Below are 15754 nucleotides of genomic sequence, written 5' to 3'. Positions count from 1 at the left end.
CTGGGTTGTTTTGGCACCCACGGGCCTGTTCACTGAAGGACGAGCCAACTCCTCCAGTTGTGGCAAATCTGAATTCTGTTTGCCGGTGCCTGTATTGTTTTATGGGCAGGGTGGGGGGGGGGGGGGGGGGGGTGATGGCAAGCCTTCCATCACAGATGGAGCGACAAGCTCGAGTCCAGCGCCTTTATTGTGAGAGTAGAAGAACATTAAGGCTTGGACAGGGATTCAACACTCAAAAGACTGTGAAAAGACTGTGTCTCTCCGGATTCTCCTGCATTTTTCTTTACCCATGCATTGTGGGTTGTTTTTGTGTAGTGATGTGATCTTTGTCATCAGAAATGTACACTATTAGAAACCAAGCAACAGCAATTTAATCTATTTAGGTGGAGGTCAATGAATGAATGATTGTCATTCATTGGGTCAATAAGAGTCTCTTCTCTCTCTCCTTGTAAAGGGACACCCAAGTGATAGAATGTAATTCCCTATTCAACCCCTCCCTCTCCCTCCCTCTCTCTCTCTCTCTCTCTCTCTCTCTCTCTCTCTCTCTCTCTCTCTCTCTCTCTCTCTCTCTCTCTCTCTCTCTCTCTCTCTCTCTCTCTCTCTCTCTCTCCTCTCTCTGCTGTCCTTCCCCAGTCCACTAGCAGCACTCTGAGATAAGAGCTCCTGACCTCCTCCCCAGACCTTCCTCCCTCCCTCATTCTCAGCCAAACAAGCGAGGGCGTTGTGTTTACTTGTGTTTACCGGCGCAGCCAGAAAGTGAACGCACACCCCCCCAACCCAATTACCTTTTTGATCTCTCGCTCGGCCCTCGTGTTCTTCAGTCTTTATGTGGCTCCCTTGACCCCAGGTAGAAAGCACATTTTAGACCAATCACAGCTCATTTCCTGCTGAGAAGTAGGTAACCCGAAGGCCCGGTGCCGTTATGGTGCATCTCCAAAGGAGCGGTTCTGAAGAGACACATTTTTGTTACATTTCCGATGATGTGTTTTTGTTTTATTTTAGAAGGACTAGTCGAGGTTGGCAGCGCGCGTGGAGGTTGTTGAGTCGGCGGTTGAGTCATTCATCATGTTACTTCAGATTGAGAATAGGGGAGGGATTTTTTATATTTTTTTATATACTTATTTTTCCTCCCCTTCTTCAGGCGAGAGAAATGGTCTTTCAGCAGGCCTTCAGATTACATTTTTAAGGTGACAAGTGCTTTTATCGAGGGGCCAGAGGATGGCCGGCTAATCCTCTGAGCCGAGTCGGAACGGTTATTGACTTCCCCCCGCGGCTTCGGAAAAAATAAAACTCATTCGAGTTCTTATTTTTTTTCCTTCTTCTTCCTCCCCCTTCCCGCTCTGTCGATATGTTTAATCCTGGCCCTCGTCCATGAAATGTCGCGCTGCTTTGTCAAACGGCGTGATGAAAACGCCCCCTCTAGGAGGCAAACGACGACGATGTGTCGTCGTCACGCCGCTTGTCCTCTCTGCCACAGATGCCAGGCGTGTGTATAACCCCCCCCCCCCTGCTCCTAAGCCAATCGCTGCCACCCCGCGTCTTGCGACTGCCACATGGTGGGGGTTAATACAAACCCTCTGGGGGCTTTTGGCACTGCGGTGTGTGACTTTTATTTTCCCTTTTTTTTCTTTTATTGTCTCTGGATTATTATTTTCTTTTTTTTAATGCTTGTCATTTGGGCGGGCGAGGGCTCCGAGGCACAAAAGCAATCTGTCTTGACTCCCTGAGCCCCCCGCCACCTGGCTCAACTCTGAGACTGGGGGAAATGAAGGTGTGTGTGTGTCTGTCTGTGTCTGTCTCTCTCTGCGTGTGCTGGTGTTTACTCTAAGCTAACGCAGAGAGCGTGTTTTTTTCTCCTCCGTCCGCAGATCATCCAGGACCGGGTCCTGCAGCACATGTCCAGGAGCAGCCTGATGTGGAACAGCCACCCCGGGGGCCTGTTCGCCCTGCCCCACTACTCCTCCCACCTGGGGGACTTCCCCTTCTACTACGCCGGCCTCGGTGAGTGCAGCAGTGCCCTGGTAGCCTGGCTAGCGCCTACCACTTCTCAAATGAGACGCGGTCTGGCAACCAGACGTTCATTTTCTCGTATTTGAAAAAATGCCCAGATCCGTTCATTGGGCGCCACGGATGTCTATCAAATGCGTCTGTGCATTGCTCATCATGGTCTTGCTTTCTCCCCTGTTCTGTGATTGGTCGCCAACCTCCGGCGAAATTGTGGGCGTTAGTTTGTAGACTGCCTTAGCAGCGTGAAAGAAATCACCGCGCAAGGCAGTATGGGAACACCCAGGCTAGTGCCCTGGTGGAGATCCACCATTTTCTTTTTTTTTCCCTTTTGAAGTCATGGTACATAGCAAAGGCCCAGATCAGATAAGAGCAGGAGAAGGGCATGGCTGTTCCCACAGGAGACACTCTCCACTGAAGCCCACCCTGAACCAGTCATGTCAGCCCGAACATATGGCGCGACCTAGAGAAGGTCAGCTCTATTCCAGGAGGTAGACAGTGCTCTAGTTACTGAACCAGGCATTTCATTTAGACCCAAACATATGGTGGATATTGCAGAATAATCTTATAGCCTGGTTAACTAGGTACCAGACAAGCCAAAATTGGTTGTGGGTTAAAAAGACATGAAGTGATTAAAGGGACACTTCACCGATTAGCATTAAGCTTTGTATCTTTAGAAAACCAGTCATGTTTTTGAATGGTCGTGCATCATTCCCTCAGTTTGCCTTGAGATGGGAGAAATACGAATTTCAATTTTGGACTTCCTGCTTTCAATGATGTAAAATTCATCATTTTACATCATTGAAAGCAGGAAGTCCTATTCATGGGTTTCATTGAAATCCATATTTCTCCCATCTCAAGGCAAACTGAGGGAATGATGCATGACCATTCAAAAACATGACTGGTTTTCTAAAGATACAAAGCTTAATGCTAATCAGTGAAGTGTCCCTTTAAATGCATATGTCCTCTGGAACAGAGTTGGATAGCACTCTGTCAGGCCCCACAAAGTTATGCTGGTTAGTCTGTTGAAGATATCGTTACATATTGGGATGGTTTGGTCTCTGAGCAGGTCTTCTGTGGCATTGCTTCTAATGTTAGCCTACTAATATTACGGCAGAACTTACAGGTCAAAAAGAGTCAACCTTTGTTCAAGATGAGGAAAAAACGGACATTTGCAGGTCTTTCTTTAGGCTTTAAAAGTAGATCAAAGTAGAGTATCCACGCACATCCTACGTCAATTTAGCCCGGGTGCAGGATCTTCAAGAGTGATAATACAAAAAGATAAAAAGTATCCGCACACCAGTTTTTAGCTCCCAGTGAGAATTTTCTTTATTGAAGCCTTTATTTTCTTTCTCTAGGCTTTAACTGACAAATGTGATATTTGTTTATGCCAAGTAATTGACACCCACATTTCAAGCCATCTCTTTTATGTGTGTGTTTAACTCCTGAAATCAAATTGTGAAAATGGACTGAAATCAATATCTCTTGAAAATCATATGTGTGTGTGGGTGTTGGAGCAGGGTGATAACCACCATAGTGCATGTGGCGAAGTGGCCCCAAGAAGATGAGCTCTCTCACCTCTCGACCCCCTGGAATTCTCCACCGCGAGGACAAGTGCCGTCATGAAAATTAACATTTTCATGATTGATTAGAAAACAACACCAAAGCCCATTGATCAGTAAAAGAATCCCCACCGATCCAATTCACGGCATTACGGAGTGCAAACCTAAATACCATCCTGGAATCGCTCTTCATCTTAATATGGATGCGGCTGTCGGCTTGATCAATATAAGGCGCTTGATGGAGCACCTCTCATTAGCTTGTAAAAGATGAAGGCGGTTGAGGGAGAGGGAGAGGGAGAGGGGAGCCGTAACCAGCATGAAACGATCTCGCCCGGCCCACGTGGCACCCGTTTGTCATGGAGGCGACGCCGTAATGAGCCGGAGGTGGCATTTTGAAGGAGCGCGTCGAGATTAAAATGCAGGAAAAAAAAGAAAGAAAAAAAAACTTGACTGCAGGAAACCTTCAAGGACTGAATGAATCTCCTTGGGGCTTCCCCTCGATAAGCCAGAGGCTTGATCCACCAAATGTACAAGCTGTTCCAAAATAATATAACCGTGTCCAGATCCAGAATTACACCGTGTTCTGTATGATTCAGTAGAATTATGCTGTTTTCTGTGAGATATTTCTGGGTTCTTGTTGTTGCTGCTGTCTAGCATGCACAGTATCAAGGGCACGGAGTCAGCTATCAAATAGCAATTAGCCAGTTTCGTTCTTACGTTAAGCTTGGGTTAATCTCTCTCAAATCACATCAAATCAAATCAAATCAAATGATGCTTTATTGGCATGAATGAATTACTGTGTTGTTGCCCAGGCTGAAAGTCACTCAAATTGTATTTCTCTATATCTGACGGTTTGCGCCTCTCTCTCTCTCTCTTTCTTTCTTTCTTTCTTTCTTTCTTTCTTTCTTTCTTTCTTTCTTTCTTTCTTTCTTTCTTTCTCTCTCTCTCTCTCTCTCTCTCTCTCTCTCTCTCTCTCTATCTCTCTCCCTCCCTCCATTTGTCTATTCCTCAGGTATCAGACCGCAGCCCAAGTTCACGGCCGTCATCCATGCGGTCACCCCCCTGGTGTCCCAGTCTCAACCCATCCTCAAGCTGCTGGCGGCTGTGGCCAAGTCCCAGTACTGTTCCCAGGTAAAGCAGGGCCTCTCGTTCGTCTGGAGTCTCCATCCCTCCATCACCCTTTCTTTCTCCCTCTCTCTTTCTTGTAGAGTCTCACCATCCTCGCCTCGCCCACACGTCATCCTCCTCATCTTCGTGTTCTTTTAACTTGTTTCGTTTCGTTATCGATCTGCCATTCTTTCTTTTCGGCGTGTTTCTGTTCCACAAGACCTCCGTGTGCTCTCTACCTTGACCTGTTCATCTGAATCGACGTTATTCTGGAAAACTGCCTCTGTTGCTCGTTTCCATGGTATCCAGCCTCCCTCAGGGATGGCAGTGGCCTGAGCTTGCAGCAATGTTGGCCAGCAGTATGCTTCATTTGTAGATCTGTGTGTGCGTGGCTTTTGTGTGTGTGTGTGTGGCTTTTGTGTGTGTGTGTGTGTGTGGCAGAATGGGTTGAAGGATAAGGAGATCATGGGAGCATAATTCACATACTGAACTGAGCCCACTGGAAGGGGAAAGGGATGAATCTACACCACCGAGGAGGAGGCAGTGTTGCTCTTCATCTCTTCCTTTTCTTTCTCCCTCTCCATCTCTCTCTCTCTCTCTCTCCATCTATCTTTCCTCTCGAATGGAATGCGTGCTGTTTCTGGCACACAAATGAAGGGACAGGAAGCAACAGAGAAAAGAAGCCCAGAAGAATTAAACAACAAAGCACCATCACCACTCCACACACACACACACACACACACACACACACACACACACACACACACACACACACACACACACACACACACACACACACACTTCTGCTGTGTTTCATCAAGAGGGGCCTGGGTATGATGGAGAACAGGAAGTGGAGGAAGACAGGACATAAATAAAAGACAGAAAGAAAGGGATGAGGATGAGGGAGAGAAAAGGAGGGGAAAGGAAAGGGGGAGAGCTGGTTCTGGCAAGCACACTCCCTCTATGACTTGAGACCTCCTGCTGTGAGACTGTGTTCCTCAGTTCTGAGAGAGAGAGAGAGAGAGAGAGTGTGTGTGTGTGTGTGTGTGTGTGTGTGTGTGTGTATGCATACACTAATACACATATTCTCTAGTGAATAGCCTACATGCATAAATACACACACACACACACACACACAGATATACACTCATAGCCTATACACGCACCCACACACCCCCATCTCCAGTTTAATAAAGTGACTGAACCTGATGGAAACGCCATCTGTGTGTCAGCTCTCATCAGTGAAGGGAAGCGAGGCTAATCATGTTTCAGATGAGGCTTGGAGGGCTCATGATGGAGCCCTGATGCTGCCAGAGGCCCCCACATCCGTCCCTCCAGCCTGGCCGCCCAGCCTCCTGAGTGGGCCTGGTTCTGGGCCATGGGGGCCTGGAGGGTGCTCCGCCACTCGCTCTCTTCCACACATTCTCACAGACGGATCTGTCTTCGTCTTTTACTCCTCAAGTGTATCATTCTTTTTTCTTCTTGTTTTAGTGTGCCCTTGATTTTTATTGATTTGATTGATTTGTATTTGTTTTATTTTTAGTTTGACTTTTATTCACTCTCTCTGACGCGCGCACGCCACGATTTGTGTTGCCACTCTGTAGGTCTCTCTAGTGTTTGTGTCAGCTCTGTCCCTTCTGCTGTTTACCTTCACTCTCTCCTGAGCTCGTCCTCCGACCGCTCTCTGCCCTCAGATCTCATGTTCCCATCCCTCTCGGTCTCCCCCCGTGCAGCGCCATAGAAACACCCAGTGGCCCTGTTTCCCACCACGCTGCTGGCTTGGCTGCCCATGTGGCATCAGAAACATGTCCCTCTTTCTCTCTCTCCCTCTCTCCCTCTTTCTCTCTGTCCCTCTCTCTTTCTCTCTTTCGTTTCTCGGCCTCTCTCCCTCTTTCTCTCTGTCCCTCTCTCATTCTCTCTCTTTCGTTTCTCGGTCTCTCTCTCTCTCTCTCTCTCTTTCTCTCTGTCCCTCTCTCTCTCTCTCTCTCTCTCTCTCTCTCTCTCTCTCTCTCTCCTCCCTCCCTGCTCCCGCATCAAACATTCATGAGGGCTAATGTAGGAGCAGTCAGTGGCTCAGGTTAACCAGTGGAGTAATTACATGCCTCATGTAAAGAGCGTGGCCTTTGAAAGAGCGAAGCCAATCTGGGCTTTTCTTTTCCACTTTCCTCTCCACGTCAAGAGCAGTCTGGGGTGGGGGGTGGGACTCCAGGCTCTGGTTACAAGGAAGCAGTTTCAATAGTGTGTGTGTGTGTGTGTGTGTGTGTGTGTGTGTGTGTGTACGTGTGTGTGTGTGTGTACGTGTGTGTGTGTGTGCACGTGTGTGTGTGTGTGTGTGTGTGTGAGAGAGAGAGAGTTTGGGGTTTTTTTTGTGTGTCTCTGAAGACACAAGTGTGACAGTGGAATTCTGCCACCGTCTGTGGTAGGTGAGATGGTGTGGAGAGTGTCGGAAGTGTTGTGTTGTGTTGTGTGAATGACTCATGTTTTCCCCTCTCTCCTCCTCTCCTCCTCTCCTCCTCTCCTCCTTCAGATCATCGTGCTGTGGAACTGTGACAAGCCGCTCCCCGCCAAGCACCGCTGGCCTGCCACCTCTATCCCTGTTGTCGTCATTGAGGGAGAGAACAAGGTATCACCACCACCCCTTACACACACACACACACACACACACACACACACACACACACACACACACACACACACACACACACACACACACACACACACACACTCCCTTTTATGCTCACACTCTGACATTTTACTTCCCCTACGCACGCACACACACACACACACACACACACACACACACACACACACACACACACACACACACACACACACACACACACACACACACACACACACACACACACTCACACTTACACACACACACACACACTCTCTCCAACCCTCTTTAAGACACAGCTCTCCTAATGTAAGGCGCTGCACCACTCTGGAGCAGGTGTGCACTTAAGCGGTCTAGCCCCATCTGCCTTAGCCTGCGCTGCCTAGTCAGCAGAAAAGCTAGCAGAGACTACGGCACATGTAGGCCACCCTGTACCCCCCTCTCTCCATGACACAGGGGAAGAGAAGGGGGGGGGGGAGGGATAGGGTGAGGTAGAGGGGGAGGGAAGGAAAAAAGGAATGAGTGGAATGAGGGAGGAAGAGAGATCCGCATGAACTTGCTTTGCAGTCTTGTCATTTTCGCCTGCGCGGAGTGTGCAATTGCACAAGCGAGAGAGAGTGAAGCGGAGAAGGAACACCAGAGACTAAGAGAGAAATAGACACAGAGAGAGAGAGAGAGATAGAGGGAGGAAGGGAAAGGACGGGAGAGAAAAAGAGAGTGAACGACAGAGCAAAAGAAGGGGGAGCAGAGGAGAGAAGTGTGGAGAAGGCGAGCGAGTGAGAGAAGGAAAGGAGGAGGAGGAGGAGGAGGAGGAGGCCGTCGTCAGGGATCGTGTTTCTGTCTCTGGGGGCCCCTGGAGTGGCGCTGGGTGTTTGGTGGCGGCTGCGGTTTGTTGTGTTTGCGGCGGGCCGTGTTTACAGAGCCGAGCGCAGGGCGGCACAGAGCAGCGCAGCACGGCGCTACAGTACGTCTGCCTCCGCCGGGCCAGCAGCGGGCCAGCAGCAGGGGCCCTGTGGGGGGCACCATGGGGCACTGCCGGAGGCGCGGAGGCCTCGCTTCTCTTTTTTTTTTTTTTTCGTTGGCTGACCTTTTTTTCTCTCTCTTCTTTATCGCACTCGTTTTCCTCTGCACTCTCTCTCTCGCTCTCTCCATGCAGAGATGTGCTTGTCATGTTCATGAGGCTGCAGCTGTTAAAGGTCAAATGCTTCATATCTGCATAATGTGACTGCAGTTGCTCTTTCTCTTTCTCTCTCTCTATCTCTCGCTCTTTCTTTCCCATCCTCCTTTCTTTTCTTCTTTCCTCCACTCTTTCTGACCTTGACCCTCACCCGGTGCATCTTCACACCTCGGCTGACATTTAAGCTTTTTTGGGCTCCGAGAGTTTTCAGAAAGAACCACTCGCTCACTCCCCCCGTGTGTGTGTGTGTGTGTGCGTGCGTGCGTGTGTGGCGCATTTAAAAAAAAAAAGAAGGAAAAACTGGAGAAATGCACTGCAGGCAGATTCCACCTTGAAGAGTACGCTCGCTCCCACATACCCATACAGGCACACACACACACACACACACACACAGCTGCCTCGTGTGTGACCCTATAGTATTACCCAGCAGCTGGACGTGCGAGCCAGTCTCTGCTTCCCTCAGTGGTCCAGCCAGTGTAATCTCAACCCCCCCATGTACAGTACTGTAAACAAGCAGGAAAAACAAGCCGATGACGTCAATCCTACTTTTTTTCTGGAAAGTTCTTTTACCACGCGACGGGGTGCGGTTCAGGTCATTTGAGACCACATAAGCGGCACATCGCGGTTCTGTCATATGACCGTGACTGGCCGAAAGAGAAAGTTTGGCGAGGCATAGAGGTGACCTTGACAACGTTTGGCTACAAGCGGCCCTCTCTTGGTGACAACAGAGGAGGATAATACATGCATGTGTTTGTGCTCCTCAAGCAGCTAATTGGCATGGCATTCATTATTCAGCATCCATTTGCAGCTAATGGGCTACACGTGTGTGTGTGTGTGTGTGTGTGTGTGTGTGTGTGTGTGTGTTGTATCTGTACACATTTGTGTGTGTATGCTTTTTGTGTGTGTGTGTGTGTGTGTGTGTTTTGTGTGTGCCTGTGTGTGTGTTTTGTATTTGTACATGTGCTTGTGTGTTTGTTGACTTTGGCTGGCCCTCTGTGCAGTAGGGTTTTTGACACATCGATAAATCTGTATACAGGAGGATTTTCTGCTCGTCAGATCAGTTGAAACCTTTGTGTGTGTGTGTGTGTCAGTCAGAGGCCCCCCACAGCACAAACACACACACACACACACACAGGGCCACCTGTGTGTGCTCATGATGTCGAAATCTCCACATCATGGCTTATGGCTCGTGCTTTATTTAACCGGCACGGGTTAGGAAAACAGCAAAAGCAAACCTCGCAAAAGACCGACCTCCTGTTCAAAGCTGCTCTCCTGGGAGGGCATATGCACGTGTGTGTGTGTGTGTGTGTGTGTGTGTGGGCAGGGTGTGCGTATGCACATGTGCTATGAGGAGTCCATGTGCTAGTAGTGTGGGCTGCTGAGTTTCTTGCCATATGTATGTCAGAGGGAGAAGAAACTTAGAGAGAGAGAGAGAGAGAGAGAGAGAGAGAGAGAGAGAGAGAGAGAGAGAGAGAGAGAGAGAGAGAGAGAGAGAGAGAGAGAGAGAGAGAGAGAGAGAGAGAGAGAGAGAGAGAGAGAGAGAGAGAGAGAGAGAGAGAGAGAGAGACTTGGAGAGGTAAAGAGATATAGATGTACAGAGACGTGGCGAGAACGTGTGGGAGAGCTGCTTTTTTGAATCTGGCACGCTACCCGTGAGACACACACACACACACACACATACACACACACACACTTGTGCACACACACAGTGCACACACACAGTGCACACAAAGTTGTTTTTGTGTTCCTACTTCAAAGCGCATCTGAAAAGAAGAGAAAAAAAAGCCTACACAACTCCACAGCGCACCAAGCTGTGCCTCCCAGTCTGCTGTCACTTGACATCTCTTCTCCTCTCTCCGCTGCTGTCGTCCTCGCTCACTCTCTCTATCCCTCTCTTCTCACCCCCCCATCCATTTACTCACTGCACACCCCAGACTACTGTGTAAATATTTAAACACAAGCCATATTTTGAGTCCAGCGGGGTAGACTTAAAGGAGACATTCCTAACTCTGAAAAGTTCCAAAACATGATCTGGCAGCAGTGAATTGTAATTTATGTGGCGGATGATGCCTCGCTTGACGTGATTGGCTGGTTGCTGTGATTGACGTGTGACCCGGCCAATGTGTGAATCTGATCTCTGTGCTGTTGTTTTCAGGTGATGAGCAGCAGGTTCCAGCCGTACGACACCATCCAGACAGACGCCGTGTTGAGCCTGGACGAGGACACCGTGCTGTCCACCACAGAGGTGTGTGTGTGTGTGTGTGTGTGTGTGTGTGTGTCCTCTGGTTTCTTTCCATGGCCGCTGTCCCTCCATGGCGGCTGTCTCTTTCCCCACTGACCACTCTTGGCACTCTCTCTCTCTCTCTCTCTCTCTCTCTCTCTCTCTCTCTCTCTCTGCTCACATCTCTGATCACGTTATCCTTCTATCACGCTATCACTCCAAATCTTCTGTCTGTCACTCACATTTTATTCCCTTCTCAGCCCTTTTCACTTGTCTTAACTTGTCGCCCCTCTTAATCAGTCTCTCTCACTTTCACTCATTCTTTCACTGTGTCTCTCGCTCTCCCTCTCTCATGGTCTCTCGCTCTCTCTCTGCCTGTGGTTTGACCTAAGTGCCGGTTAAGTCTGATGAGGGTGGTGATGTCACCGCTTTGGCTAGGTTCCTGAGTGTGGCTTTGGATGGAGCTGCGTCAGCACACACACACACACACACACACACACACACACACACACACACACACACACACACACACACACACACACACACACACACACACACACACACACACACACACAAGCAAGCGCAGGCCTCTAAGCCCTCAGCACTAACTCCTCATGCTGCCCCAGATCTCTTTTTTCCTCTCTCGCCCACTCCCACTCTCTCTCCCTCCATCCATTCTTGATCTGTTTATCTCTGCAGCTCCCTCACTCATGTTTTAATACCACAATCTTCCAATCCCCCCCATTTCCAATTTGGCTGGAGTTCTCTTTTTGAGTTAGGATGTACCTTCTCTCTCTCTCTCTCCCTCCTTCATTCCTTTCCTCCCCCTCTCCCTCACACATTGCCTTTCTCTTTCTCTTTCTCTCACTCTCCCGCCTCTCTCTTTCAGTATCCTGGGATCCTTCAACCCATATTAACCACCGTCTAGTTTTAAGTCCACATGAAGTCTGCCTGTTGTCCTACTTTTTTTTTTGTCTTTTTTTTGTCAGTCGGCATATAGTGCCCCAGGAAGTAGCTTAGCGAGCAGTCACAAGGGTATACCACCACCACTACTGCTGGAGCTAACCACGGAAAACATGCAAGCACATACTGTGACACACATACTGGGTTTCATAGTGTTTCATAGTTATTTTTTTAGCTTCATCTCTGGCAGCCTTGGCGATGAGACATGTTTCCCTTATCAAACTTGTCCTGACACTCCCACAGCCGGTCAACCTCTGGCTCTCAGTCCCAGCGAGGAATCACCTTAAGTGGCTTTGACGATCCAGCTCTTCCAGATAAGAGCCAGCCGGTTCCTTTCTTCATGTCGCCAGTTCACTCAACACACACACACACACACACACACACAGACACACAGACACAGACACACACGCACAGTGGCCTTGGTACACACAGAAAGACAGACGGATACACGCACACACACTGGCCTTGGTACACACAGACCGATACACGCTGATCTTGAGACCAAACAGCTTTTCTGAGGGTCTCCCAAATCCACGTCCTTCCTCATCCTCTCCCCTTCGATGTTGCGTTTAATCAGGATTTTTTTTTTTTTAATTGTACATGGGAGGTGTTTTTGAAAATCGTTTGGAAAAGAAGGAAATTGCCCTTCCTGTTATTCGTTGTTTTCTCGATCATTCTGGCTTGCTCTCTCTCTCTCTCTCTCTCTCTCTCTCTCTCTCTCTCTCTCTCTCTCTCTCTCTCTCTCTCTCTCTCTCTCTCACTCTCACTCTCACTCTCACTCTCTCTCTCTCTCCCTCCCTCCGTCTCCTCTATTGCTCTCGCTCTCACAGTGTTTGGCAGAGGTGCACGCCCAGATGTTTAGTCTGCTTGGCTCTTTGCGCTGTGCGTCAGCAGAGCTGGTTGAGACTCCGTTGATTATTTTATCTCCAACCTGGTCTCTGGTATAAGCCTGCCAGACTGTTGTTTATTCTTTCACTCCTCTTTCCGATGCATCTGATGTTTTTTTTTTTCTGTAATTATTCGCTAATCAGGGAGCTTTGATGAGGAAGAGAAAGAGAGGGGGGTGATGAGAGATATTCCCCAGCTGTGGCTTTGAAATCTGGGTGCCTCTGCCATCAGTTGCTTTCCTTTCTCTTCTTTCTTTTTTTCGGCACATCCTGCCGTCCCCCCAAATCCCCCCCCCCCCCATGTTGCCCCCCCTGTGTTTGTTTGCTCAGGTGAGGGGGGTATTAACGACTCCCTCTGCTCCTCTGCAGGTGGACTTTGCCTTCACCGTGTGGCAGAGCTTCCCAGAGCGGATCGTGGGCTACCCCGCCCGCAGCCACTTCTGGGACAGCAACAAGGAGCGCTGGGGCTACACCTCCAAGTGGACCAACGACTACTCCATGGTCCTGACAGGAGCGGCCATCTACCATAGGTAGCACACCCAACACCGCGCCGGAAATTAGCCTGCATTTAATTAACAGAGCAATATATAGTAAAAAGGGCTTTTTAAATGTCATTAAGACTTCTTTATGATATTTTCGTCGTCTGAAATCAGATTTTGTTTATGAATCTTTCTCTAACTTGATCTTACTCTCCTTTGATGTTTAACCCGAGATCATAGTTATGAGGGTACCTACTTACAAAACTAAACGATTGAATGAAGTTGCTAATACTGCTAAGCATGTTTGAGATTGTATGGATAACGTTTCTTTGCAGTTTTACTCAGTCTGTGTTTTGCCTTCTGTTCCCCCCACAGATATTACCACTACCTGTACACCCACTTTCTGCCAAGCAGCCTGAAGAGCATGGTGGACCAGCTGGCAAACTGTGAGGACATCCTCATGAACTTCCTGGTGTCGGCGGTCACCAGGCTGCCTCCAATCAAGGTCACCCAAAAGAAGCAGTACAAGGAGACCATGATGGGCCAGGTGTGTGGAGCTAATGCTAATGCTAATTCGTAATAATAATTCATAAGTCTAAGTCTAATTATGGACTGGGCGGGGGATTGAACAACAGAGTTATCGGACTCCTTGATTGCACTTTGGCATGTTTTATCCCAACTTGACCCCAAGGAAAGGGAAGATCAGTAGATTGTGTGAGCTATGAGGTCAGGTCAAAAGCATGCAGGTCATAAGCCTGACCTGTTGCCACAACTCATTTCACAAACACCCATGGCCATATTCCTTCTTCAAACACCAGTATGTCATGAGTTAATGATTATAAATAGTTTAGGGTTAAAATCATATAACTTTTATTCACCAAGAGCCTTGCTACCCTTAGGTTACCATAACAAAATAATTGTATGGTGATTAAAAATTAATGAGGAAGGTTGGCTGGTGAGTTATGTATGCTTGAGTTACTGAGTAAATCAATGCAAGTCGTGCCATCTGTTTGACCAAAATCTGTGAGATCACGTTAAGAACACTTGAATGCACTTACACCTAATGGGCAACAACAACAAAAAAAAAAACTAGTTTCACAGACATCTGACAGCAGCTGTGGGTCTGAGGCCAAAACACCTCAGTGCTGAAATTCAGTGCAAAATGTCCAGTACGGTGACCCTGTGCTTTTTGTCTCTTGTCCTTCCTCCCTCCCCGCAGTCCTCCAGGGCGTCTCGCTGGGCCGACCCGGACCACTTTGCCCAGCGGCAGACCTGCATGAACAAGTTCGCCAGCTGGTTTGGCGGCATGCCCCTGGTGCACTCCCAGATGAGACTGGACCCGGTGCTGTTCAAGGACCAGGTCTCCATCCTCCGCAAGAAGTACAGGGAGATCGAGAGGCTCTGACAAGACTGGCGCCCCCTGTTGGCCGACCGACCGACCACAGGGGGGCCCGAGAGACTACTTTGAGAGGAGGACCACACAGGACCCGCTAAAATGCCCCCCCCCCCCCCCCCTTTAAAAGAACCAGGGGGGTAGAAAGGGGGCAAAGGGAGGTCCCAGACTCAGTCTTCCACTCAGCACATTGCCAATGATGACAAAAAAAAATGGTGCCAGGCCAGAAGCAGTGTCTGGGGAACTTCGCACACTCATGCACACTCGACAAGCCCTCATGGGGAAACACGCCTCACACACTTCCCCTTACCCACAGGAGACTTCTTCAAAATGTATATCCCGAATGCATAAACCAGCCGACAAGACTCGAGGCTTCTCGCCGCAAATGTTCATTATGAGGAGGACACACAATGGACGAATCCCTCTGGTCCCCGGAAATCTGAGGTGGGGGGGGGGGGAAATGCAATGCAACGTGCATCCCTGATTTCCAATCCACCGAGCCAGGATCGGAAAGCAGGATCAGGATCCGAACCACAGCTTCTCCCTTACGACCCACACTTCCATGTACCCCCAGCAGGTTCTCCCCACTTACATTTTCTTTCTTTCTTTCTTTAGGTCTCAGTGCCATATTCTGTTATTGTTTCCACTTGTTTTAAAGTTGATTTTTATTTTTCATTGACCCAGTTCTAATATTTGTATCAATAATGTCTTGTCCATTCATTAAAAGTAAGTCAGAGTATCAGTGGTAAATCAGAGGTGCAGAAATTGTCCAGCACCAATTTGATTTTTTTTACGTTTTTCCATTTGAGATGCATCAACACCTATTTTACACTTACTTAAGTTTGCCTTAAACCTACCTACAGCCATTTTCTCCTTGAAGTTGTCAGTTAGCCCTAAGCCCTGGGGAACTTGTTTGTCTCTCTGAAGACGTTATTGGTAAAACTGCTTATGTCACAGCTTACTAAATTACTAAAGTGTAAAGGTTTTTATTTTTTCCAAATAACTTGATATGTTTTTGGTACTGTAGCCTGCAACACTTTGTTATATAATTAGTCAATGAGCAGATGGCCATTTTATATTCATAGACTGGCTTCAAAAGCTGAAAAACCCATGTAACTCCTTCATTTGTCTAATATAACAAATCCTCCTACTACAAAGCTTAAATGTTTGGAAAGCAGACAGCTTCAATCTGTTCATGTCGCTGTTTTCTTAGGAGTCAGGACTGAGTGTCTCCTGCTAAAACACTGAATGTAGTCTTGAGGCCATTTGCCCGTCTTGAACTCTTCAACTTTCTACACATTTCCATGACACTACTTTAAGACAAAACCATTCTTTTTTTTT

At 48.3% G+C, this 15754-nt stretch overlaps 1 protein-coding gene across 1 annotated transcript in view; it reads left to right on the top strand.

Annotated features, from left to right (window-relative positions):
• Nucleotides 1-15754, top strand: part of ext1b (exostosin glycosyltransferase 1b) — a 73163-nt gene extending 57409 nt beyond the window's left edge. The window contains exons 5-11 of the mRNA XM_062529033.1: nt 1869-2001; nt 4579-4697; nt 7201-7296; nt 10626-10715; nt 12911-13071; nt 13396-13567; nt 14240-15754. Coding sequence (XP_062385017.1) covers nt 1869-2001; nt 4579-4697; nt 7201-7296; nt 10626-10715; nt 12911-13071; nt 13396-13567; nt 14240-14425 — 957 coding nt within the window. The 3' untranslated portion in view covers nt 14426-15754. The remainder of the gene's footprint in view (nt 1-1868; nt 2002-4578; nt 4698-7200; nt 7297-10625; nt 10716-12910; nt 13072-13395; nt 13568-14239) is intronic.

Source organism: Sardina pilchardus, chromosome 24 (assembly GCF_963854185.1).
Source record: "Sardina pilchardus chromosome 24, fSarPil1.1, whole genome shotgun sequence".
In the NCBI taxonomy this organism is placed as follows: Eukaryota; Metazoa; Chordata; class Actinopteri; order Clupeiformes; family Clupeidae; genus Sardina; species Sardina pilchardus.
Note: the sequence above shows the minus strand (reverse complement) of the source record. Positions and strands in the feature narration are given on the sequence as shown.